The sequence below is a fragment of the Heliangelus exortis genome, chromosome 16 (assembly GCF_036169615.1).
Source record: "Heliangelus exortis chromosome 16, bHelExo1.hap1, whole genome shotgun sequence".
NCBI lineage: Eukaryota > Metazoa > Chordata > Aves > Apodiformes > Trochilidae > Heliangelus > Heliangelus exortis.
The window spans coordinates 12,863,727-12,889,868 of record NC_092437.1 but is presented as its reverse complement, the minus strand read 5'-3'; the positions used below and the strand labels follow the sequence as shown (position 1 = coordinate 12,889,868).

The 26,142-nt window shown below is 40.9% G+C and overlaps 1 protein-coding gene across 1 annotated transcript in view; it reads left to right on the top strand.

Moving 5' to 3' along the window:
* PTPRT (protein tyrosine phosphatase receptor type T) overlaps positions 1–26,142 on the top strand; it is a 439,233-nt gene that overhangs the window by 374,412 nt on the left and 38,679 nt on the right. The window contains exons 15-19 of the mRNA XM_071759664.1: positions 5,525–5,554; positions 12,523–12,570; positions 14,722–14,870; positions 21,846–21,923; positions 22,129–22,164. Of these exons, the coding sequence (XP_071615765.1) occupies positions 5,525–5,554; positions 12,523–12,570; positions 14,722–14,870; positions 21,846–21,923; positions 22,129–22,164 (341 nt within the window). The remainder of the gene's footprint in view (positions 1–5,524; positions 5,555–12,522; positions 12,571–14,721; positions 14,871–21,845; positions 21,924–22,128; positions 22,165–26,142) is intronic.

Genomic DNA, 26,142 nt, shown 5'->3' with positions numbered 1-26,142 from the left:
GGGTGTGCTGTGTCCAGTCAGGAGATCACCAGTCAATAATGACACTGAGAGATGGATTAGATGTCCTTTGAGTAGCCTTTCCAAATGATGTAATTCTGCAAAGCCTACTATCTACTGTCTCCTGTTAATTCATGCTGAATTCACTGAAGGTGTATCCTACCCTCCGCTTTTGTTGTGTGCAGAAACTTCAGATTTTGGGGACAAATGTGCATGTGCTTTGCAGTCACCTCTACTGCACTTTGTTCAGTGGTAAGTCCAAACAGTAGAGAAGAGATGTTACTGATTCTGGTGTCCTGGGAGCTTTTCAGTCCTTAAGCAGAAAAAGACAGGATGCCTGCAACAAAAAACAGGAAAAAAAGAGTTTCAGTAAAAATTGGCTTTCTGTTTTTTTTTGAGGCCTGGCCCACATCCATTTCTGTTGCCTTCTGAAATATTCTTTAAGAAAAGCTTTTATTTTCAGCTTGAAAGGTAGAGCTTGTTAGGAAAACCATCAGAGTAATGCCACATCTGAACATCCTGGTGTAGTTCATAAGATACTAAAATTTCTTAGCATTTGTGCCTGGCAGTGTATTACTGTAAATCATGTATACTGCTGGGCAGAAAACAGTGCTTTTTTCATGATGACCAAGAATTCTTTATCTGAGGACACTTTTTCCATGGTGTAGCTTGGCAAGAGGTAAGGATACTTTTATAGGAGATACTGTTCCTAATCTCTTTATTGTCTCAAATTTTCAGATTTCACAGCAAGCTCTCATTCCCAAAGAGTCTAGCACACCTTTTGAAATGTAAATGTGGAACTCTTACTGCTAAGCACGGTGATTGTTGCCAGTTTTTGGGTTTTTTGTATAAATTTGAAAACAGGAAATTTCTCAGAGATAGAATTATGGACAAGTAATTTTTTTCTCCAAACACTGTGAAGAAATCTTTCTTCTTGTTCTGATGAGTGCATCAATGTGGAGGTGTCTGGATGCATATCAATGATTCAATGTCTTTGCTTAATCTTTTGCCTTCTCATGGAAACTGGAAAACCAGCAAAAGGCCAGGTTATTGATGTGTAAGAATCCAAAGCAGAAGGAAAAATTTACAGCTGATATAATAATCAGATTATTTGGTTTTTTGCTTTTTTAAACTGGCTCTACATGTTTTGTGTCTAATATAACAAACTTTTATTAGAGGTGAAGAGGAAACTTAGAGGCTGTATTCTGTAGTTTAGTTAGCAGGTATATAAAATCACTGGATTTTAACTTGGGTTTTGTGTGTGGTTTTTTTAATTCAGATAAGTAAATGATAAGGAGATGTGTTGAGATCTGGCTTCTTCCAACATTTGATTCTCAGGATGTTTTGACTTTCATGACTGGTCCATTGTCAGTTGAGATCTCATAGACTTAGAAGCAGAAACAAATGGAGAATCTAAAATACTCGTAGTACAGAGCAAATTCTAGAGGCTGGAGAGGAGACTGAGGCCTCATTTGTGTGATATAAAAATTCCCTGACTTCTGCTGACCTGAGCTGACCCTAACACAGGGCACATGTTCTCCTGTGGAACTGGCCTGGCCCCAAAAGCAGCAGTGTTTGGAGAATTTGGATGTCATGTCCCATGGACAGAACTTTGCCATATCTGGCTTTGCTGTTAGGTTAACCTGGGCATTTTTCTTGAAAATTAAAATTAGAAAGGAGATAAATGGGAGTATTAGAAACATACATTAAGTTCTCCACTTTTTCTTTCTGAAGCTGGAAAATGAGGTTTTTCTCTCTGTTGTTCTCCCCCACCCCGAGGCAAACAGGCAAAACCCATGCAGTCTGTATCTCTCTTTGCCTGGTTGCTGTCATTTACAATGTTACCCACTGGAATACACACTGTTTTAAGAAATAAACTGGCCCATCAACTTTAAAACCTTGTTCCATTTAGGAGCTGTAACAGTGCAGAAAGAGGTTTGGGAGACTTGCTCTCTCCAGGTCCATAGCAAACCTCCAGCATCACTGACAAACCTGCTGACTGCATCACTTCTGAGTCACCCTTGAGTGGGCACCACCAGTCACATCCAGCTGAGGCTTGGGGCTGCATAAGGACAAATTGTCCCTGAAGATGAGCCAGAGCCTGCCAAGCTCATTTCATTTGTAAACTGATGTGGCTTGGGACCAACTTTTGTAAAAGGAAAGGCCTCTTGGGGCTGGAGGTTGATTTGAACTTATGGAGGAGCAGAGCTGAGAACTTGGAGAAGTTCCTGGTGAAGTTCCCTTTCTATTTCACAAAGAGAAACATTTGGAGCTTGAACTATTGAATTCCATTTTTGCATCAACCTTAATCCATAAAATAGTTCCCCTAACACCTCGATGTACAAGCCAGTGTGGTCTTGCAAGGCAACAATGAAGAAAAATAATGTAATTAGACAAATTGGAGGCATTTTCTTCAAATGGAGCTGGAAAATATCACAGTGACATTTGTTCATCATAGTTCATTGGTAACAGGCAAAATAGTGAATTTCCTGAATGAAGCATTTTCTTAACCAGTCCAAAGATCAAAGAAAGGGGAGAGATTAGAAGAGAAGGATATGCTGAGAGAGGCAAACTCTTGTTTGAGATCAGAATCAGACAGATCATCCAAAGGTGTTTCCAGGAGGCACCTCCATTCAGCATCCTTTTCCAGACACTTTGATAGGTGAGCAAGTGCTACCTAGTTGCTTAGTTTCAATAGACAGTATTGCAAAAATTGCAGATAAATTAAATCAGTGTTCAAAAATTAAACCAGAATGTTCATGCAGTGGAAAGTTTGAGTTTGATTTTATGTTACCTAAAAGGCTGTATCTGAACCTCAGTCTGTGAGTGTATCTATGTACAAACTGTGTTTGTGCATATATAGATTTCTGTTCTTAAATATGTCAATCCTAAGTATCTAAAATCAAAACCAGCAACAAAATTTGTTTCTTGGTTTTGTGCACCCATGAGCTCCACGTTTGCAGCTTCAATATTATATGTATATGGATACACAAATTACTGCAACAAAATTTAACTTGTTAATTTACAGTCAGTGATCAGTGCCCCCTTGGGTGTACTTCTCCACATAAGACAGGACTGTATTCTTTCATTTATGGATGCATACCTTGAAATAATTAATTTTTATTGTATCAAAACATTGCTAGATCTCTAAGGAGCTTAATATAATAAGGTCCTTAATATTAAATATGCTTGTGTGACAGAAAATACAGGACTGGTTAGTAAAAACAGGCTGAAACAAGAAAAAGAAGAGATCCGTAAACTTCTTTTCTGCAAAAAATACCCTTTGACTTTGTCCCCCAAAAGGATTAGATTTTGGTCAGCTCTGATTTCATCTGGACAGTTTTAACTCTGGCAGAATTGTGACTTGCATTTCCCTGGAGTGAAGAATGTGACACTTCTCAGGCTTCTGCCTTTGAGTGGACAAAGCCCCTCCTGACCCCTTTAAGTAGAAGACTGAATAAATAGGATGAGACAGCCTGTCATGGGTGCACTGTAAATAAGTTCCTTAAACTGCTGTTGATAGTAAAAAAGGAGATTTGGGGCTTTGTAGGGTCGAGGATTAGTTCCTTCTGTGAAAACTCAGCTCCTTGTTCTGGATTAGGATTTAGGTTGTTACCTTAAACTAATTAAATAAAACTCAAAAGCCTCTTGAGCAGAATGCTCCCAAGCTATAGGATAGAATTAATAGTTGGATATTTGCACATTCAGTGATCTGTGTCCCTTCTGTGTCTGTAATTAAGGCAGATGACAGGCAAGGTTTTCAGGTTGTGTGATTCATTCTAGGATGAGGTCATTTTTTTAGTGATCCATAACTCTGACCAATTTTAAACAGGGTAATTTTGAAATGTTCCTTAGGAAGTCCTTATTTTAGCTAGCAATTTTGGGGAGAATTTAAGCCAAAACTACTTGTCTAATTCCAAAATATAATCCTCCTTTTGTTTTCCTTTTTTTCTTTTTCTTTTTTTTTTTCCCCTAGCCTTTCCCTTTCCCCTGGAAAGAATACATCTTTCTGGGCTTTCACCTTTCAACCCCTGAGGGATACTCTGCTTTTGAATGAGAACTATGAGTCTTCTGTGGCCATGTATGTGGCCTAGATGAGACATGAGAAAAGCAGAGAGTGCAGGAAAATTTCCAACAGATCATTTAGAGCTGATAGGGCTGTGTGAAACCTGGCACTGGTGGATCAGAGCCATTCAATTAATGGAGTGATTTGGGGGATCCAGGGATTCAGGTGTGTTGACTCTGGTTTTTCCCTTTGCTTAAATGTTCAGAGAATCTCACAATGTCCCAGTGAAGCTCAGTGGCAATCACTACACCTTAATGGGTGCATTGCTATGGCATGGAGAACTTCTGGGTGTCAGGTTATAGCATTATGTTAAAAATACCTCCAGGTATACCTTGGAATCGGGGTCATTTGAATAGCTTGGTGTATATTGGGAGTCTGGCCAGATTTTTCAGATTTATAGCAAGGATCAACACCAGTTCAAACATGTTATTTCAGAGTAATCCTCCCAAACATCTTTAAGTCACTGTCCTGTACCCAGGGTGTGCACAGCAAGAGGGCATCTGTGTGCAGGAGAAATGCTCTGGCTCTGGCTTCCATGTGTGCTGATGGAAACTGATTTTAGAGCAGCCCTAAAAGTGACCACTTGAACCCTGCATTTATCCTCTTAAGTCCTTTCTAGTGCTTGTAGTGTCTTCAAGGATGGGATTGTAGTGCAGGAGGTTGAAGTTTGTGTTTCATTGTTTTTCCCTGTCTTGACCATGGCTGCTGCTTCCCAGGCTCCCCTGTGCCTTGCTGTTATCCTGCACTAAGATGTGCCAGAGCTGGTGTGGAACAGCCTTTTCAGAGAAGCCCTTTTCCAGTTACAAAAGGGAAGACATCACCTCTCAAGTTAGAACTGATTGCCAAGGCTCGTGTTGTCATGCTGCTCAAAACCATATCAAAATGTTCTGAAGTGTATTGTTCAAAAACTGTAATAGAAAATGCTTAATCACAGTGATGCAGAAAACTAATGCACACCCCCAGTGATCATCTATAAATATGTAGTGATGCTTGAATTGTTAATGAACCATTTGCATTTTGGAGTCTGATGAAGCCTGATTTATCATTACACAATTTGCTCATTGTCTAAATATTCCAAGATTCTGATGTTCTTACACTTTCACTTTCCTATTTATTGTTATTTATATTAATAGCTTTTACATATTTATTATCATTACTTGTGTTGCTGACATGGCAGAGTTAAGGAAAAAAGAGGTGAGGGGATTTATTCATGGTGACAAAAGTCAGAAGAGGAAACACCACCTGTGTCTCTGGTCTCTCATTCTGGATCCCTTCCTCACTGACTTGTAACTCCTCAAAACAGTTTAGGAGGAGAGTATCTCAGTACAGGAGGCAGCACAAATACTTTGTATATTGACAAAAATGCTACGGTTCATATAAATCTAATTCTATGTGTTTCTTTTTTTCTTTTTTTTTCTCTTTTTGGATATTTTGTTCATCTGACTGGCTGTCGATATTTAGAAGAAATGCATATTCCTACTCCTATTACCTGTAAGTACTGGGGATGATGTTTCTTGAGCATGCTTACCCTGTAGTAATTTTGTGCTTTGTTGTATTCTTTTACCACTTTTATTTTACCATTCCATTTATCCTTGTCTTTCCATCAGCTTCTGTTTTGCTTTCTCCCTTTCATCCTGTTAACACTATAGGTCACCATTGCACCTATAACTGTGCCTGCAAGCACATAAATGGCCACAGATATGTCAGACATGGTTTATAGTTCTTCAAATGCTAATGGATAGAAAGGGAGTGTCTCAACTCCATCTTTTTTAATTGTCCATTGTATTCAGACAGATTCCAGGGATGTTTGCACCTGAAAATTAGTGTTGGGAATTTCTCAGCCATGGATATACGCTTTTTAAAAGTGTAAGGTGCCTGACAACTAGGACTTGACATTATCTGAGCCAACATCCCTGTTCCTGGAGCTGCCAGGTTCTGATGTCAGTTTAGAGAGTTGGATGATGAAGTGGTTCAGAGATCTAAATCACCTGTCCAGTCCTAATGACAATGCTGCATAATTAAGGCAGTTGTTAAGGCGTGTGAAAATACTTCACACATCAATAGCTCAAGAGCCATCTGTTGTCTAAAGGTTGAGGGGCTGGAAAGCAATCAGGGCCAACCTGTTTCTGCCATGATAATGGTTGTCTGAGGATCAGGAGGAGGAGAGGATCAATGATCTGAGGAAAAGAGTCCTGGAGAACTGAGCTGGATGCTTTTGCTTCCACTGGAGGGTTGGGAGGGATGGAGAAAGCAACTCTTGCTGCTGCTGTGAGAAACAGATTTCTCCTCTCCCTCTCTCAGAAGCAGCAGCCCTACACTGACCTAAATCTTTCTCTCAAAAGCAGCAACCTGCCAGACTTCCCAGGGCTCTGGAATAAATAAAGATGTCAAAAGGGCCCTGTCTGCTTTGCTAGACCCTCCTCATCTGCCACCCCTGAAACCTCCTCTTTTGCCTGTTCATATCTTTCATCTTTGCCCTGATCTGGTGGGTTTGTCCTGTGGGCACACCTGGAAGGTGTTCAGCACCTTCACAAAGTTACTGTGTTTATATTCCATTTTAGTGGAAGTTAACTTCTTTTCCATATGAATTGATTTACATCCAAAGGACAAGGCAAAGGAGTTAAGTATGAGGATCCCTATTTACCACCCATTGCAGTGATTTTGCTTCTCTATGATCTATCAGAAAATTATCAGAAGAGGAATTTTCCCTACTTGTTATATGTGTGAGGAGCTTAAAGGCACCATAATGAACCCTGCTTTGCCCAGTTACCTAATTGTAAATGCAGACTAACTCATTTTCCTCTAGGCTTCCTGCTGGCTCACCAAGAATGGAATTGGACCTTAAATATTCAGATTTCAAGTGAATCATAGAATAGTTTGGGTTGGAAGGGACCTTTAAAGGTCATCTTAAAGTTCAGCCCTCCTGCAGCTAAAGTTAAAGCAGGGAATGGTTTTAATGTTTAAGTGCTACTAGCTAGCTGCATTTCTTCCTACATCCTTTACTGTTCTCTGCATTTCTCATAAACCTCAGAAAAAGCTCCCCCTGCTCTGTTCTGCTGGTTTTATTTCCTTCTGCCCCATCAGCACCATTGCCTAAAAAGTTCAGTCCCCAGTTTTTCATTCTAATCTTGCCTTCTTCCAGTGGGCAGTACGTGCTCAGAACGTTCCCTGCTTTATTTTCTTTGGAGATTTGTGTTTTTAAAAACAGGCATGAACTTCTGAGCCCTCTGTGCCCCTATTTTACCTCTGCACAGCAACATTGCTTTAAGCAGTCAGCTGAGGATTGCTCCATCACAGAGCAAGTGATGGTGCCATTAATGATCCCTTTGCTGTCTTGTAATGGCTTCTGGGGATCAATACACTGGAACTTTTTTTCTCAGGGAACAGGAGAGTGAGACAGGAAAAGTCAAGAGAAACCTCTGGAAGTCACCCATGGCTGAGGTGACAATGAGCTTCAGCAGCAGCAAGGGCTTCAACAAGGTGGAACAAGGCAATAGAGAAGAGGCAGAGGTAGCACCTGAGAAACTGATGTGTTGGGAGCACTCAATGGAGTTTTGAGCTCAGGGTGCAGAAATCATGTAACTAAATCTCCTAGCACTGCACCCATTGCTTTTCTTGTTGGTTGGTTGGTTGTCTTCTTTTACAGAGAGCTCTGTGCTTCTGATGTCCCAGTTACCCCATCAAGTAGGAGCTCTGCTAGCTGGAGCATCACTATGGTAGGGTAATGAATAAATAGTCACCACACAATAAGTGCTTCCATCATCAGGCTGTATGTCTCAGCACCTGGTTTCAGATTGACATTTGTCCTGTCCCCTGATCCAAAAGCAACACCAAGCTCTTACATTGGTGTTTGGGTTTTTTTTTTCTTCTCCCCTGGACACAATCCAGGTACAAGGGACATTCCAGTAGTGAGGGCACAAAGCAGGAAAATCCATGAAGGAGCATATGATGAAGGTTTATTGACTTTAGTGTTTTGAGTTTCTCAGGAAATAGGACATTCCAGTATGACTGCAGATGAAATTCTTAAATTGCTAAGGACTGTGTCATTCTTAAACCAGCTGAAAGAATTTCTATGGCCTCTTATGAGCAGAGAGGTTTGATTTCAGGTTATTTGAAATGTTGTGAAAATAAGAGCAGCAATATGTGTGTGTGTATACATATATATATATGTGTGTGTGTGTGTATACATATATATATATATTAAAATAGAATCGGTTTCCATGCTATGACTTGTATAAATGTTTTAGTCCTGAAGCAAAATTCAGTTGAATGGATTACCAGTACTGAAAAGCAGGTTCTCAAATAGATCTGTTGGCAGACCTTTCAATACAACCATATGGACCACATTTTTTTATTTTTAGATTCAATTTCTGGACTCCAAAGTTATACTTGTTAGGGTAATTCTTGTCTGCTCTCAGATAATTCCCTTCAACACTTTGTCATCAGCAATACTGGCATTTCTTCTTGTTAGGGAGCAAAATATCCAACCCTACCTCTTCTAGACAGTTTTAATGAGAAGTCTATTATAAAGTTATGAAGAACTTACATTCTGAAGAACAGGTTCTTGCAAAGATGGGGTGTAAGTGTTGTGGAGGGGTCTATACTGTTCTGCCTTCAGCCTCTCCTGTGTTCTGCTGCTATCCAGGACTGTAAAATCTGATTGTGTACCAGCTCTTTTAGCTATTTTGTGCATAACCTGAATAGTTGTGGGATTTTTGTATAGCTGTACTTCATTAAAAACTTCCTGCAACATATAGAAAGCATTATTGAAAGAGAAAGCCTTGTAGATCTTTAACACACTTTTAAATGGAAATACAAACCAAGGAGGCCTCCTTCATAACCTGCTAAGTCATCATGCAGGATTGACATCATTTTGTGTGCTTAATTTACCCCACATTAAAAGATACTTGCCTCTGATTTGAGACCCTTGGACAGGATTTGGTTTTATGATGGGAAAAGAGGGATGCAAAATGAGGAGTTCCTGGCCTGGTGCACTCATTGCATCCTTTTTAGAGGAGTTACTCTGTATTTACTCCAACACAGATGTCTGAGGTTTGTAGAGAATTGATAGCTCTGTCACATTGCACTGAAATTAAAGACATTGTATGATAAGACATGCAAAGTAATATAGCAGCTCATCCACATCTGAAAGTTTCTTTGTTTTGTATGGTTTTGTTTTTTTTTCTAACTGAAGCTCTAAAATACAGCCAGCAATTCATCTCCTTTAAAGGAGGTTTTGCATTTAATAAAAGGCACCCTTTTTGCAACAATATTTTCAGCTACAGTAACCCGTATCAAGGCTTTATTCATTCTTTTCTCATCAGGAAAAGAAATGGAAATGTTTTCTGTGGGCAGGTTGGGTGTTTTGTTTTGTGTCTTTCTCCTGGGCTGGGTAATGGTTACAGAATGAAATTTAATCAAGAGTGATATCAGAGCAGAGAAGTAATTCTGGAGATACATAGCTGCATGTATGTGTTACAAGCACTCAGTTTAATGCTATTTATAAGAAAAAGGCACTCAGTGGCTGGTGTGTTATTTTCCTTTTCCCCATAACTGGCCACAGTACTGAGGACATAATTGCAGTGCAGGACTTCAACCTTCAGCTCCTACCATACAGTCACACCAATTTTTATTGTTCTGGTGGTCTCAGCCAGGTGTTTCTTTACATGGGAGACATTCTGTCAGAGGTGTTAAGCTAAATTTATACTCATGTGTTCTGAAATAACAGAGTTTTCTTGTTCTGAAATAACAGAGTTTGTGCGGAATTTATTTCCACCACTTGTGGGATGTTTGAAAAGAAGTAAAACATGAATTTATTTATGAACATACCTCTGTATAACCACATATATACATAAATACCCCCATATATTTCCAGGGATGGTGGGATCTGCCTGCACAGGTCAGCATGCTAAATCAGAATTTTAAAAAGAAACTGTTTTTCTCCTTAGATGCTGGGAAAAAAAAATCATGAATGGGTGGTAATGCCAGTCTGATGAAAGCAAATTAAAAAAAAAAATTAAAATTCAGAAAGTAAGTGAGATTTTATTTGAAGATGCCTGTGTGGTTACAAGCCTAAACTTTGCAGAGGGCAGTGTTTGCTGGCTGTGTGTGCCAGTATGATTCTTATATGCACTTCTCCTGTCTAAACTTTATACATTTGTAAATAAATACCCTCCCCAAATAGTGATTAATTTGAGTTTGGCTTCACCATGGCAGGTGCTAAAAAGCACAAGTAAAGCTGTCTCTCTGCTTGCTTCTAAGTGAAGGATTTGCCCTTAAGCAGGTGTAAGAAGCAGTAAGCTGCCTGGGTGCTTAGTTAAAGACCTATCAGCCCTACATGATTTTTTTTCTCTAAATTAAAGCTCCATATTTCCTTTGGCTTTTGCATGTAGGTCTAACTTTCTTGTGCTGCATTTGTACGTGTCCCTTTTGGCACGTGTGGTACCTGAAATGCAGTATTGCTGCAGGGCCCTTCCTCATCCTCAGAGCAAAAGGATTGCCCATTGACCACAGCACCATTCTCTATCCCTCCCTTTTTTGCATGAAACTGGTCTTTCAGCCTGAGTTTGTCACCTGCTACAGGTTTAGGGGACAGAGATCCCTTCCAATAGAACAGCTCTATTATATAATTATATATATTCCGTATATAATATATCTATAACCAGTGCTCCCAGTTGGGTATTTGCATGGGTAAGTGGCTGCCTTAAACATTGTGCAGATTTCATCATAATCAATATGTGTACTCCTTGTAGGCTGCTGCATGGAAATATCTGAAAGGAATTGTATTTGGTAGCTTCTTTACGTTCTTTGTTGAAATTGAGGGCAATATGCAATTCCTGTCTGTAGGAGGAAATTTCATGTTTAGCTTAAATGATCTATACCTAATATCTAAATTACCTGTGCATGCAAATCTACATTACAGTGGATATAATCCATCCTTGTGAAACACCTAAAATTAAATCTATCAACGAACATGTACAGGAACTCTGTAGGAGTGGCAGCTCCAGATTTAATGTTCATGCATGTAAGATTGACAGAGAAAGTTAGAGATGAGTTAGGAAGCTGCATTTAAAATATAATCCCTGAAGTTTATCCAGACCTCTGCAAAACAGGATATCTGATCCTGCAGATACTTCTAACTGAAAATACTGCTTGAGATTTCTGATTAATGCCCATGGCAGTAAATGCTTTATACTTGATACAAAGTTTACATTCCTTGACTGTTAAATTGGAACTCCTGCAATTTTAATACAGAGCTTCAGCATTTTATATGTAATCTCTGATAGGGGTAGAAGTTTCCAAAATACCTTAATCAAATCTCCACCTTTTTGATGATTTCCCTCTAAATCCACACTTAGTTTAATAGTCAATGCCAATAGTTCTTATCCTTGCTTTGGCTGGGTTAGCTTCAACTGCCTTATTATACAGCTGGTATCATTTTTTTTGTTTCTGTTTTGAGCATCTTACTGTCTCATCCCTCCTTGTGTCTGCATATTGCCTGTAAACATCATCTCTTCATCTACAAACTCTCTTGAACTGAAAAGGCCAACCCAGTAATACCCATCCACAGGCTCCTGGTTTTTTCCTGGTGCATTTTCCTCACACATAAACATCAAACAGCCATTAATGCCACCTCGTTCACATTGGGACATTTCCAACACTGTGTTAATTGTATCACTCTTCTTCCAACTATCTGCTCAGTCCTTTATTTCTTCTCCTTTTCAATTGGATAATGTGTGAGATGGAAAGTGCCTCCATGGTACCAGGTGACAGAGGGTGCTGGGAAAGCACCCACAGCCCTGATTGATACCAAAGCCTCTGCAGCTGTTCCAGGAGGGTGTTGCAGGGGCTGTGTTTAGGGGAAGGTGGTCAGTAAGGAGAACAGGAGCCCTGGGTCACTGCTGCAGCTCCTCAGTGATTCACAGAGATCTCTTGAAGTTGCCCTATTTTTAGAAAGAGCATTTCCAGATAAACGCTTTTCCAATTCCAAAGGCATTTTGACATGCTGGGAAATAAACCTCTACCTAGCTGTGGGTTTAAGTCACATCCCCAACATGCTAGAATGTGCAAGTCATTTGATTTTATAATCCTTTCTATGAATTATAATGATGGTGAGGACCAAATAGGCTTAGTCCTGTGCTGCCACTCTATCTATCCACATAAGGAAAAGGCACATTTAGAAACCGAGAGCCTCTTGATGTGTCTGGCAAGCTTAGCTCTGAAATCCTCCAAAGAGATCTGTCTTTCTCTTCCCTCTAAATTTAGATGAAGAATTTTTACATTCTTGGAATAGAGAGGGAGGAAGGTGGAAACTGATAACATGCTGGTGAAAGAAAATTGTAGAAGCAGAGCAATTTCCCTGTGTGGCTTCTCTCTGAACGTGCCCAGGCGCCAGCAGCCTGGTTTGTGTGTGCAAGTTAGATTGAGAACTTTAAACTCATGTCACCTTTTCTTTTTAGGCATTCAAGCCAATGTTTTAGGGGCCTCTCTGTCTTCTACAGGACCAGGTAGAACTGCTTTGCATAGGGCTTTTGTAAAGCAGGCCTTTGGGGACAAACGGGCTTGGGTTTGGGGTTATTTTTTTCCTGCCTAGCACATGGAGAAATGTTACTGCTCATTCACTGAAAGAGGAAACGAGCCAATTCCAGCTCTTTGTAGCTTGTTGGCATTTCTGAAAAGATACCAGGCAATGGGACTTACAGATAATTATTGCCACAAATAATTTAATCTGAATTTAATAAGGAAGTCACCCTTTTGACTCACCATTTTTAAACATCATTAGTGGTCACCCCAGCAGTCCAGAGTGCTTGTTATTAAGGACTTCTGCGTTTTGGATTAGTGTTTCCCACTGAGAAATTTTAATCCCTGTTGCCAGAGACTTCACATAGGCATGGATGATTAGCAAATCTAAAGGATTAAAACAACCACACAGCAGAGCAAATACACTGCAAGACCATGGTTGTTACCTCAGGAACCACAGCACAAAAAAGGGAGGCTGCCATGGCTGTAGCTCATAGTGAATAAACCTGACATGAGCTAACATTGCTGTGCACTGTAAGCAAAGCTTTGGACATCAATAAAAGCCAGCTTTTTGCTTTGTTACTCAAGGACAGTTCCCCTGTTTGCATCTTCATCTGCAGAAGTGGATACACAGTGGGGATTTTGTGAGATCAGGTACCTAATCTGAACAGGTCTGAGTCCCAGTTTGGAACTACCAAGTGTAAAAAGGCTGAACCTCAACTGCTTGAGCAGATGGAACAGATGTATTTGTTCAAAGGTTTGCAGCAAACGTTGGACATATCTCATTAAATCTGTGCTTTCCTGGTCTGGAATATCAGCTTGCTTTAAAATAGTCATTTCCTACAGACATAGGCAAGGGTTGAGGTTCTGTGACCCTTTCTTGCAAACGCGTGTAACTGGCCTGGCTACTCATCTTGTGAAGGGCTGGGGCTCAGCTGTGTGCTTGAACTTGCTTGTAAATGCCACTCTGACATGTGCTGTGAATAAAAAAAAACCTGTTGGAATATGTTGCCAGGAATATCCTTTTAAGAATCTAATGAAGTTTAAAAGATAGGTAGCATTTGCCCTCAGCATGTCATTTTAGTGAAGAAAAACATCTTTGCAAAATGATTTAGTTGTTAGGTTTTTGGTTTTTTTCCTTTGAGTTGGAGGTAAAAATAAAATGAAAGCTCCTTCTTACACTAATCTGTTTTTCTCCTTTTTATTTTGTTTTATTTTCTCATCTGCGGAAGTCATGTTAGCAAAGTTCTTTGCCAGTGCTAGGGATTTGTGTGATATTTTTTCAAGTTGTGGGTTGTAGAATGTCACACATTCATTTTTAAACAGTTTTGCTCTGATATGAATGAAGCACAGGGCAGTCAAATGTCAATGGAAGCTTAGCAGCTCACTTTTCCTGCTTCTCTCCATTTTCTTATTATTAGCTGTGTTTGCAAAAGAGGAGCCTCTTATGTTCTTGGGTTTGTTAGTGCTTTCAGAGCAGGCAGTCTTCCTTTCTGCCTTTGGCAAAGTTTTTGACGTCTCCTCAAAACCAGACAAGACCCTTTTTCCCAGAGCATAGGCAAATTTGGACATTTCTAAAAGAACTTCAGCCTTTGATTTGCTCCACCCTTCACTGTCGATCCTCAGGGCAGTTTGGGTTCGTGTCTGCTGTCCCCAGTGCTCTGCTTGGGGACAAGGCAAACCTCCTGCTCCAGCTCTTGGCTTGCATAGAGTCAGGTCACACTCTCCACTCACAGCAAATCCCCAGTTGGATGGATGCAGAGGTCCAATTTACCTCCTCATCCGCTGCCCTCTGCTCTTCCTGGGGTGGCTGACACCTTTGCCAGGACTTCACTTATTCCACCCTCTTCAAGGATGATGGAGAAGGTAGCACTCCCACTGCTGGGGTGATGCAGGTTTGTGCAAGATAAGTTACCAGGAGGGATGGCAAAGCTCAAAGACTGGTATCTCACTCTATTTATTGTGCTCCACAACAGTTACATTAAAGAGTTGTGGGGTTTCCTCTCATGTGGATTGCCACATGCCCTGCATGTCTGACCAAGTGGGATAATCCTGTTTAAAAGAATATATTCTCATTGCTTTGTTTTTAATGATGGTAAACTGACCTTGGTTTCTCCCCTCTTCAAAATACCTTAAAGGAAGCTAGCCAAGAAGCAGAAGGAGACTCAGACCAGCACGCAGAGGGAGATGGGTCCCGTGGCTACTTCTGACAAGACCTCTACCAAACTCAGTGCTGTTCACAACGAAGAAGCTTTTTCTTCCAGCTGCCAAGATGTTAATGGATTCAGTAAGTTTAACTTGCTTGCAGTGGATATGTCCCCCTTGGAGAGCTCTAGGTTCTTAAGAGGACCTATTCCTATGGGCACAGTATTGAGGAGCTAGGCATGGCAATGGCAGTGATGATTGCAAATCAGTTGTCTTGATAGAAATCAGTTGTCTGAAATGTCTCTGACACTACCCATATTCTAACTGTCAGACAGGTAGAGAGCATTCCTTCTGACTCTAAATCTATTGAGAATAATTTATAAAGTCTGTTCTAATAGCTACACCAGACAGTCAAAAAGGCATGTGTTTATTTGTTCTTCAGAAATACTTTTTTCTTTGTGAGCAGAAGAGTCAAATCAAATCACTTAGCTGACTTGTAGGATGAAATAACATTTTCTGTATGAAATTCTTCTGAAAGCAAGCATGGTCTCCTGGCTAGAGAAATTTAATGGAAAGAGAGCATTTCTTCTTTTGTCTGTGTCCTCCGTTTATTCTTCACGTGAGTTCAGTACAACTCCTCTCAGTTAATACTTGTACACTCCTCAGACCTTTGTAGCTGGAAGTTTTGTGGGTAAAGCAGCACAAAGTCATACTTTTGCCTCACTAGTCCAGATTGAGTGCATGGGGTTTGCATGGTGGATTTGTAAACTTTTTCGTATTAAATAAATTTTAATTTAGACACGATGGGAATGTCACTCCTTCTTTTGACACTTAGCTTGCTAGTTAAACAGGGAACAGCTCTGAAACACATGTACTAAAACTCTTAAACAACTCCAGTGAAGTCGTTTTTCCCCCAGATGCTAACATGGAAACATTTGTGGTACAAAATATGCTTTAGGATTTCAACTTTTCTTTGTAATCTCAGATTGAGTGGGACAGGCTGAGGGAATTCTTCTTTTCCCTCTATCTGTAGGTCATGTCAAATTCCATCTGCATGTGTTGCTACTGCCCCTCTGGTGTCACATTCCTGTGAGAGGGATAAATAGGTGTTTGGGACTGGTGAGCCTAGCAGTGGGCATTTCTCCTGATATTAAATTGACTTGAGCCAAGATTTAATTTTCTCAGGTGCTGAGTAGCTAAAACTCCTAAAGAGACAGCAAGAGTTGTCAGTGTAGTTCATATCTTTAAAGACAGGAAAGCACAGGACAGCATTGTAACAGGCAGCCTAGAAACACCAAAGGTAGCTCCTTTAAGATGTGGAGAGAAAATGGAGTTTTGAAACCTTTCTTTAGGATCTGGATTTTTAAAAAATTTGGGGTTTTTTTTGTTCGACCAGAAAATAAGAGGTGCACTTGAAATGTGACCTCATTTTTTTCCCCCATGGTATTTTGAGAGACTAATTAAAACAGCTGAGTCATTTCCTTGAGATGGCAACTATAGAAAATATGCTGTATCTAATTTAGCAAAAAAAGCATCCCTCCAGGTCTTTTTTTTCTTTTAAATCAGACCTCTGCTTGTCTGACGTCACTGCAGATTTTATCACCATCTCCCTCTAACACATCCTGAGTCAAGTCATGGGTTGATTCTTTGTTTTTATGTCCATTAGAAACAATTACCAATAAACCTTATTGATTTCTCCAAATTTTTTACTGCCAAGTCCAGGATGCTGTGGTGTTGGAGGTAAGTTCTCTGCTTTGCAGTAGTGAGCACACATTGATACAGGAATTTTATAGGTAAAAGACTATTTTTTTTTTTAAATTGCCTTCATAGAGTTTAACACTTGAGGGTTTCTAAACAGCCTACTCTAAATTTTGAATAACATAATAGGATTTCTTCATAACCTTCCTGACAACTAACAGAGTTTTGCAGGGTGTTATCCATCCTAGCTTTGTAAATCAGCTGTCTGTTTTAAGCAACAGCCAAATTCCCTTTCCAGCTGTCCTTTCTCCTCCCAACAGAAAAGAGCATTTGCATCCTTTCATATAATAAGTAATCCTCAACATCTTGATCCTCAGTTGTGGGAGCCCAAATTGGCTGCAGCAGTGACATGGAAATAACCCTCTACTTTTTGAAGAAAGTCCACCAAGAGAAGTTTTCAGTCCCAAGCTCACCTTACTAGCTCACCAGAGAGATAAAATAGGACAGGATAACTTAGAGAGGAAGCCTCACAATTCTTGAATGACTTGGAAACAAATTTATCTCCAGATGACAGTGTCCTTGAAGGGCATGTGTCCTTCCCTCCAGTTTTTCCTTTCTGCAATCATTTTAATGACTTTTCAGACAGAACAAGTTCAATTTTTTTGCTTCCCATAGTCTCCAGCTTGGCAACTGGTTTATTCCTTTGGCTGTCCCTGGGTGACCTTCTCACTACAGCCCCCCTGTTTGCTGCCATCTCAGTGCCTTGCAGCAATGTCACACCATGGGGAGCTCCCACCTGACAGGTCGAGCAGCTGTGAAAGGTGCTGCCTGGCACTGTGCATCAGGAAGGATGTCAGAAATGAGCAGCTGCCTTTCTGCTTATCAACCCTTCTTTTTCTGGGGGAAAAATAGACCTGACTGCTTTTACAGGCAGCTCTGGGGAAAAAAAAAAAAAAAAGTATGAAGTGTGGTAATGGTGGTTCTTTCAATGAGAGTTACTGTCTTGCTGTCTCTGCTGTTGGTTGAAATCATAGAATCATAGAATTGGCTGGGTTGGAAGGGACCTCAGAGCTCATCAAGTCCAACCCTTGCTCCACTCCCCCCGTCGTTCCCAGCCCATGGCACTGAGTGCCACATCCAGGCTCTTTTGAAATATCTCCAGGGATGGAGAATCCACCCCTTCCCTGGGCAGCCCATTCCAATGTCTGATCACCCTCTCCGTAAAGAAATTCTTTCTAATGTCCAACCTAAACCTCCCCTGGCACAACTTGAGACCTCTTGTGCCCTCTTGTCTTGCTGAGAGTTGCCTGGGAAAAGAGCCCAACCCCCCCCTGGCTCCAACCTCCTTTCAGGGAGTTGGAGAGAGTGATGAGGTCTCCCCTGAGCCTCCTCTTCTCCAGCCTCAACACCCCCAGCTCCCTCAGCCCTTCCTCACAGGACTTGTGCTGGATCCCTTCACAGCCTCCTTGCTCTTCTCTGGACCTGCTCCAGCACCTCAATCTCCTTCCTGAGCTGAGGGGCCCAGAACTGGACACAGGACTCAAGCTGTGGCCTCCCCAGGGCTGAGCACAGGGGCAGAATCCCTTCCCTGGACCTGCTGGCCACGCTGTTCCTGAGCCAGCCCAGGATGCCATTGGCCTTCTTGGCCACCTGGGCACACTGCTGGCTCCTGTTCAGCTTCTGTCAATCCAGACTCCCAGGTCCCTTTCTGCCACTCTGTGCCCAGCCTGGAGCTCCCCATGGGGTTGTTGTGGCCAAAGTGCAGGACCCGGCACTTGGCCTTGTTGAACCTCATCCCGTTGGGATCAGCCCAACTCTCCAGTCTGTCCAGGTCCCTCTGCAGAGCAGATTTCTTCACCTATTCTATCCCAGTGCTTTAGGGAAGATGCTTATATGTTCAAGAGAAACTCATCCATGAGGTCATGCTCTTTGGGTGCAGCAGAGCCCTTTGGTGAGACCAGCACAGTGCTCACATTCCCAGTGGATGTTTGTAGTTTTCAATGTTAACATTTGGCAGAAGTTCCTTATCAAATGTGATTCCATTCTGGAAGATTTCTGTCTTGGAACAGGGCCACCTCAGGTCTTGCTGAAAAGTGGAAGAGAAACTTGTATCTTTCCTGGCCCAAAGCAAAGCCCCTCACCCCTCTTTCCATTCTGCATTCTTAGTAATTTGAATTTACAAAATTCAGGCAGAATTCTTACTCATACACACAGGAATTCAAACTGAAGACATTTTATGGACTGTCTCTGGAACTGTATGGAGTCAGAAGAGGTGTCTGCTAAAAGAGACAGTCTGGCTATTCCAGCTTCTCTGGTTTTACTGCAGATTAGGTGGAGGTGAAACAGACTCATCCCAGTTGCACCTTTTCTCAGGTATCTTGCTTTTTTAAAAATAAAAAATACATTCTAACACCATTAAAGGTAGAAGATGATATTTGCAGGGTTTGAACCTGTGCCTCAGTTTGCAGGAATATTTGGAAAGCTACAGTGTTTTGCTTTGAGTCAGGTGTAGGCATTGACTTGGTGCAGGGTTATTATGAAAGATGATGAATGGAGACAAGGTGGCCTTAAAATTATCCACCAGCATCTGTGCAAGAGGTGGTTGTTGCACATAAATTCTGGGCAATTTGGCAGCCCATCCATGTGATGGGAGAAGCAGTAAGAGATAACTCTGCAGTAATGAGATGTCCTGCACCAAGGAGCTGCTCTCCTGACTTTGCAGGACCAAAATGCCATGGATCAGGCTTGTCCAGGAGGATGGGGACATCCTTGGGGAGCATCTGGTAGGAGCTGGTTCATTCTGAGGATTTAATCTCTTAAAATGCAGCCAGTTTTGCTAGAGACTGATTTCTTAGGGTGTGATAGCTCAGTTGGGGAGGAGGTGGCTTTGCAGGCAACCTTCAGGAGTGACACTGATACAGATGAGGTGTAGGTAGCTTTATGTTACAGGCAGAAGCACAGCCTGAAGCCAGAATTTTGGAAGCTGTAGGGGACTGAGCTGTGTTACTGGGCACAACTATCCAGGTATCAAGTTAGCATCCTTTTACTAGTGACAACAAGATGCTAAGAGGAAGATAGAAGTGGCACTCAGAGTGTTAAGGATCACTTTTAACCAAGAAACATCAAAATTCACACCTTTCCAAATCCTGCATTTGTGCTAAATGAAATGCAGAGGTCTTTAGATCTTTAGATTTGCTCTAAGTCCCAAGAGGCAGCTACATCAAGATCTAGTTCTTACTTCTGTCCCACAGATAATTTTTACTCCTAGGTTACCTGCTAAGTGCAGTCCAAGGACATGACCATCACATGTTTTCTTCAGTGAAAAAAATCTAAAATTAATTAAAAATAAAACACACACGAAAAATCCCACCAAAAAATATTGCCAAATTTCATCAAAAGCATAATAGGAAAAAAAAGGGAAAAAAAAAAAGAAAATTAAAAACCCCACCACAATCCATCTTACCAGTTTTCTCACTGGTTTGGGGTTTTTTTAGGATTTTCTAGTTCAGAAAATCATAGAAAAAGTTAAGGAGAATCATTTTCAGACTAAAAAGGAACCTCTACCATTCTGCATGCCTGGAGGGATCTGTGTGGCCTCGTGTGCCACTGCAGGGAGTACAAAGAGAATTTTTAATGAAGTCTTAATCTCTACTCTGACATGACACCCTCTCTGGAGATCCTTCCTGTGATTGCACACTGGTGCTTGTAAGAACCTCTGGTTAGGAAGCAGCCCTGTGTACACATCTCTCATTAGACAAGCCACTACCTGACTGATTTTGGGAATGAGCTCTCCAAAGTTCTGGGTTTTGGTGTTTTGGTTTGGTTTGGTTTTTTTCCCTTCTGAATCTAGAAGTCACCTCCCTGTCTTACAAATATGCTTCATTTCATAACCCTCAGTTGGTCACATTTTTAATGAGAGTCACTGAAGTGAGGTGGATCTCTTCAGCTGCCCAAAGAATTTATGAAACATTCCTGGAAAGACAGCAGAGCCCAGTGAGTTCTTTTATATTCCCAGAAAATCTGCTCCAAGCCCTGACTGTTGACTTGTTCTGTGACCCTGGGCAAATAAATTGATCTTTTTTAGGCCTTATTTTATATATCTTCAAATGTGGCCGTTTTCCAAGTGCAGTAAGAGGGGCTGAGTCAGGGTGATAAACAGGGGGGACAAAGTAAAAGAGGCCACGAAGGAGAGATGCTGGGTGGCTTGAAGGCAGCTAGGGCAGAACTCCAGCAGACTAAATGGTGAGGGATTTGGTTATTTAATGTGGTTTCAAGTGGTGTGATTCTGGGATGGTGGGAGAATGCAGAATGAGAGCAAGTTCATTTACTAGATGATTATAAACTGTGTAGGAGGTGATTCTGCTGACTTGATGAAACTCCCTAGACTAGGGACTTCTTCAGTCCACCCCATAGAATAACTTGAAATTTTTACGTGGTGTTTGCTCTAGAGATACATAAATTGCTTCTGAAATGATTTTGATGTCTACTGAGTTTTATCTACTTTTATTGGATTATGGAATAGTTTTTCCTGTGTTACCTGTTGCCATCTTTTTGATGTACTGAGGTTTGTTTTAGCTTGTTTCCCAACATTTTGAGGAGGAGATAAATAAATGCCTGTAACTCTAAAAGTAAATGTAGAATGATAACCAAAAGAATATGCCTTTAGAAATGATGGATTACCATAAGAATGTGCATGTATCTACTGTAGATATAAACCAGCCTCATAAATATACTATCAAGAAAAGAATCTACTGTGAAGGTATTGAGCTCTGCCTTCATTCCATAACTATTTAATTAATATGGAAATAATTTGTGGATTCTTGTCCAGCAGAAGTTAATACTTCAATGGGAGAAAACAGAGATGCTTTCACCAGCTCACAGGGGAAAGGATTATAGGATTTTCTATGAACAATCCTGGGTTACAGAGCAAGTCCCTTGTTATCTTGTATTGTTTTAACAAAAAAAATTACTGCACTACCTGTGTATTTCTGTGATACTAGTGTGCATTATGTATGAGCAGGCTTACTTTACTCTTAGTACTGCATTTGATTCTCTATAATTTGTATTTTGGGGTCACTTTTAAGGAACTTTCTCCTAAAGACAAGAAAACTAAGTTTGTTTCTTTGGTTAAAAAAAAGTGAATCTAGAATGTAGTCCTATATCTGTATCTGGTGTAGGAACACATTAATTTACAGTAACTGTAATACTGTATTGGGGGTCTGGAGTGCTTATATTAAAGAAAATCCATCATTATGACAATGTAATAAATGTAACATGCATGTTGAGATGAAAAATATATTTCAGTTTGAGAAGCTTTATATATCCCATATTACTGTGTTCTTTGAGGAACTTTCTCCCTGTTCTCTTTCTCTCTCTTAATATATGTCTAAAGTCTTTTCCTTATGTCTTTCCTACCTAGCATCACCCTCTCCTTGTTCATTTTCTGTCCAAAGCAAAACCCTTCAGAGCAAATCTTTGTTGAATTCCTACTACTCAGGTACTAGTGCCAGACTTTTCTTTCATTTCTAAATTTGCTTTGTTTTTATACATTTCCCAATATGACCTCTATAGTCTGAATCTTCCGAGTGTGAGATACAGCTAACCTGCTTTTCATTTTTTTGTAACTTTTTTTTTCTCCTGTTGATCTTCTGTTGATTTCCATTGATCCGTGTGGTGTGGGTGAACGGAATTCCATCTCCAAGTATCCTCAGACACTGTTCCATCAACCACGCTGCTAGGTAAGGAGACAGGTATGGAGAATTGCACTTCCTTGGGCACCAAATGCACTCATTGAATCTTGCAACTAACTCAGAGAGCACTGTGCAGTGCCTGGGCTCCAAATTAATAATTAATTTGTGGTCATGTGATGTGTTAATTGGGAAACCCTTTGGTTTATTCATGCTTTTTTAGTGTTGTTTGTTATTGTATTGTTTTAAAGGAAATGACAGTTTTAAGGAGTTTTAAGGAGTTCTGTCAAATATTTGTTGAGTTTTTTTGTGAATGGGATTTGACATTCTGGGCCAAATTCTTGTGTTGCTGCCTTGCTTGTGGTTTTGACTCCTGTAGGTGGTTGTGCCTGTGCATCTGGCATAGAATCATGGAATGCTTTAGTTTGGAAAGGACCTTTAAATGTCATTTAGTACAAGCCCCCTGCTATGGGTAGGGACATCTTCAACTAGACCAGGTTGCTTAGAGCCCTGTCCAACCTGACCTTGAATGTTTCCAGGGATGGGGCATCTGCTCCAGTGTTTCACAACCCCTCATTCTAAAAAATTTCTTCTCTTTATCTAGTCTGAATCTCTCCTCTTATAGTTTAAAATTGTCACCCTTTGCCCTGTGAGTCAGCTCAGATAGGTGTCTCTCAAGGCTTATGAATACAAGTGAGGACTTGCATGTCCAAAGCAGGTGAGAGCTTACACTTTTGGACTCAGTTGCAAATATAAATATTTGTAGAAATCAGAGGCTGGGTTTGGGCAAGTGACCTCACCTCATTCTGTGTAAGTTGAGAGGTAAATGATAAATATTCAGGTAGTTTGGTGTGGATTAGAGAGCATTTTAAAAAGGCAGGTGGAGGCTGATCTCTAGCTGTTGATAACTTTAGAAGGGGGTGTTGGTGTTTAGCATCTCTGAAAATTAGCATTTCTTGTTGAGATGATATATAAGGCATGCAGTGTGCAGCTCTTAGGTTTTGGATTTTTTAAAATAGTATTTTTTTACAGTAAGGTAACAGAGACAGCAAAATTAGCAGGAACTGTTAGCTGGTAAAAGAAGTCATCCAGAAACTAACTGGAGGTGTACCCTTGAAACTGAGTAATAGCAGCCTACAACTTCAGGCTCTCCCTGGAGGGTGCTGCCTGCCTGTGGAATTTGAAGAAGGCAATTCCTCTGCTGTGAATCAGGAAGATGATGTTTGGTTGATCAGAATCTAACCAGTGGTGTTTATCAGAGCTGTCATTCTGGATTATCTACAGCAAATGTTCACTTCCAGACACAGTAATCTACTGTGGCTGCTTTGAACATTACTCTGAGCATGCTGAAGTCAGACCAAGAAGAAATTACAACTGATCACTGAAGAGCTTTGGCTTACAAAGTAACAGCAGGGACAGGGATGCTTGGAGGGGCTGCTATGGTGCACACATTTATCCTGCTATCAAAATGCTGATGGCAGTGAATGAGCCCTCTTTTAACCAGGTAGGGAGGGAAAGAAGTTCTTTTTTCCAGCAGGTTTGTTCTTGCTTCCCAGAGGCTCAGTGTTGTCAATGGAAAAGTCCACAGGTAGATTTATCTTTTGGCTCTACCTCAGGAACAGGGCCCAGAGCTGCAGTTTGCCAGATGATGTCCAAGTGTTCTCTGTCTGGTGCTCAGCAGCTATGAAAAGTGGACCCTCACTTTAGAGACCTGTTTTCCCCCCTCTGTCCCACTGGGGAGCATCATGATGTGAACTTTTTAACTGAAGTTCTTGGTAAGCTGAAGATCCAGGAGCAATAGACAGATTCAAGTTATACTTCTCCTGAGAAAGCCAAAGCCAAATAAACCCTCAAAACTTTCAAAATCCCAAATTTCAGAGAGGAAAAAGAGGAAATAGGGATTAAAACAGTCTTGTGCTTATGCAAGGACCAATATCCCTGTGTTACAGATGGGAAGTTAAGTAGAGAACACCTAAAGACATGATTTTCACATGCAGGTCATGGCCCCAGCTCCACCTGAATTTACCAGCCACAGGTGCTGCTGTGACACAGCCCTTAGCATTGATGAAATTTCTATCTTGTGACTCAAAGACACATTAAAACCTTGGTGTTCTGGCTCCCTGGACAGATTCACCAAATGGTGGATGTTGCTGTACGAGCAAAAGAAGTTTAATTTTTTACATTTATTAATATTCCTTCCTGGGAAAGAAAAAGACATCTTAAAAAGGGCATCACTCATCCCACTACCAATATTGGTCTTCGGGCAGTATCTGCAGTTCAGTGCTATTTCTTCCCATCTGTTATGCTTTCTGCTAATAAATATTCTGTATCTGCAATAGTGGATGACTCCCTAGGCTTGGCTGTGACATGATTTGTTGGTAGTAAGATACAGGGGCTTTTGGTTTTGCCTCTACCCTGTTCCATGCTTGATTAATACCGTTTTATGTAATGCATGTTTTTAGCTCTGTAATTTTCTCTCCCAGCTGTAGACAGCTCTGGATTTAAAGGCTTTGCACAAGAGAGGAGTGAATATTTAATTCCAATGAATAAAGGAGGAAGATTTCCCTATTTTTAATACTTCAGTAAGACCCACATTGTACCAGTACTGTAAAGCTTGAACAGGAGGTAGTACAACCTTAGAGGAGAAAATGTTCATGTCCAGGAGCTCTCAAAGGTGTTCAGATGTCACCCCAGGGCAGCCTCTTCAGGGGACCCAGAACCAGCACGTCCTTCCTTGCATCCATTAACATCTCCTGGCATTGTGTTAAGGATGTTTACCCTGGTTCTCATTTCATCTTCTCAAGAGGATCCTCCCAACAGCAATCACTGCCCTCCAGGGAGGATGAGGGCTGTAGCACCTTGTAGCTGGGCAGAACAAGCAGAGAGAGTTTGTTGTAGTGAAATCTCACACAAAACCTGGCCTGTGCTTAGCCATAGAAATTGGCCTTGAATATCAGCCTGCTGTAGCTTGGGTGGACTTTTGCCCTTACCTTATCCATCTGCAGCCTTGTGTTTGAAGACCTAAAAAGAGATTAAGAAGCTGCTATTGCTGCATTGGTTTGACACCATTACTGGCTTTTAATTTGTGGGATGAGTTGTTTTTATGCCCTGGAAGCTTGAAAATCAATGACTTGGTCTCTTCAGTTGGATCAGGCTGTAAGGAGCTGTGGGAGAGATTTTCATAGCAGTTCCCTGTGCTAACACTGCCTGGCAGCAGAGAGTGATGGAGCCACAGGGTCTTGCAGGCTGCTGTTGGAGCTGAATTTCTCTTACATCTCCTTCTGCCTGAAGATGCTGAGGTAGCTTGGAAACTCTCTCTTCTAGTCTTAAGTGGCTTCAAGTTTTGTGGGCTCTTTAGAAGCTGCCATTAGTTTTTCAGCCCTAACCAATGCATTGCCCTGTAGGGTCTATAGGGCTGACAGCCTCTTGTCACCAAAGAGAGATTCGACTTGGTGAGGTCCATGCATCTGAAGAGCTGATCTGTCACACTGTGCCAAATATTCCCAAGTCTCAGCCCACCTCACCAAAGCATCCTCCTTATATCTTTAATTTTTCAATTTTCACTGATTTAAAAAAAAATGGAAATGTATGCAATAGTCTTTATTAGAATGCACTTGTGAAAGGTTTTTGCCAAGCAATTCTTAAAAATCTCTCTACTTTCTCCAGTGTGGCTTTTTTTATTATTATGCACATGTGGCTTCTTCATACCCTTTGAAATGAGAGATGAATCCTCCCTCTCCATCAAACCTCATGTCAGAAGGCTTTTTCTTAAGGAACATGCTCAGTTGGTATCATTGAACAAATTGTTTTGTTTACCATACACCATTGGTATTGGATATACCATGTTATAGCTGAAAATTTATCATATCATAAAGCCTTGATGCACCCAAAAAAAAGAAATAAATGTTACCAGCTTGAACTATATCCCTAGTGAATAAGGAAAAGATGTTAGCCATGCTGTAGGCATCCTTGGGAGGTGTCAAATAATTGACAACCCTTACTCTAGTGTAGAGAGACTGGGTACCTGTG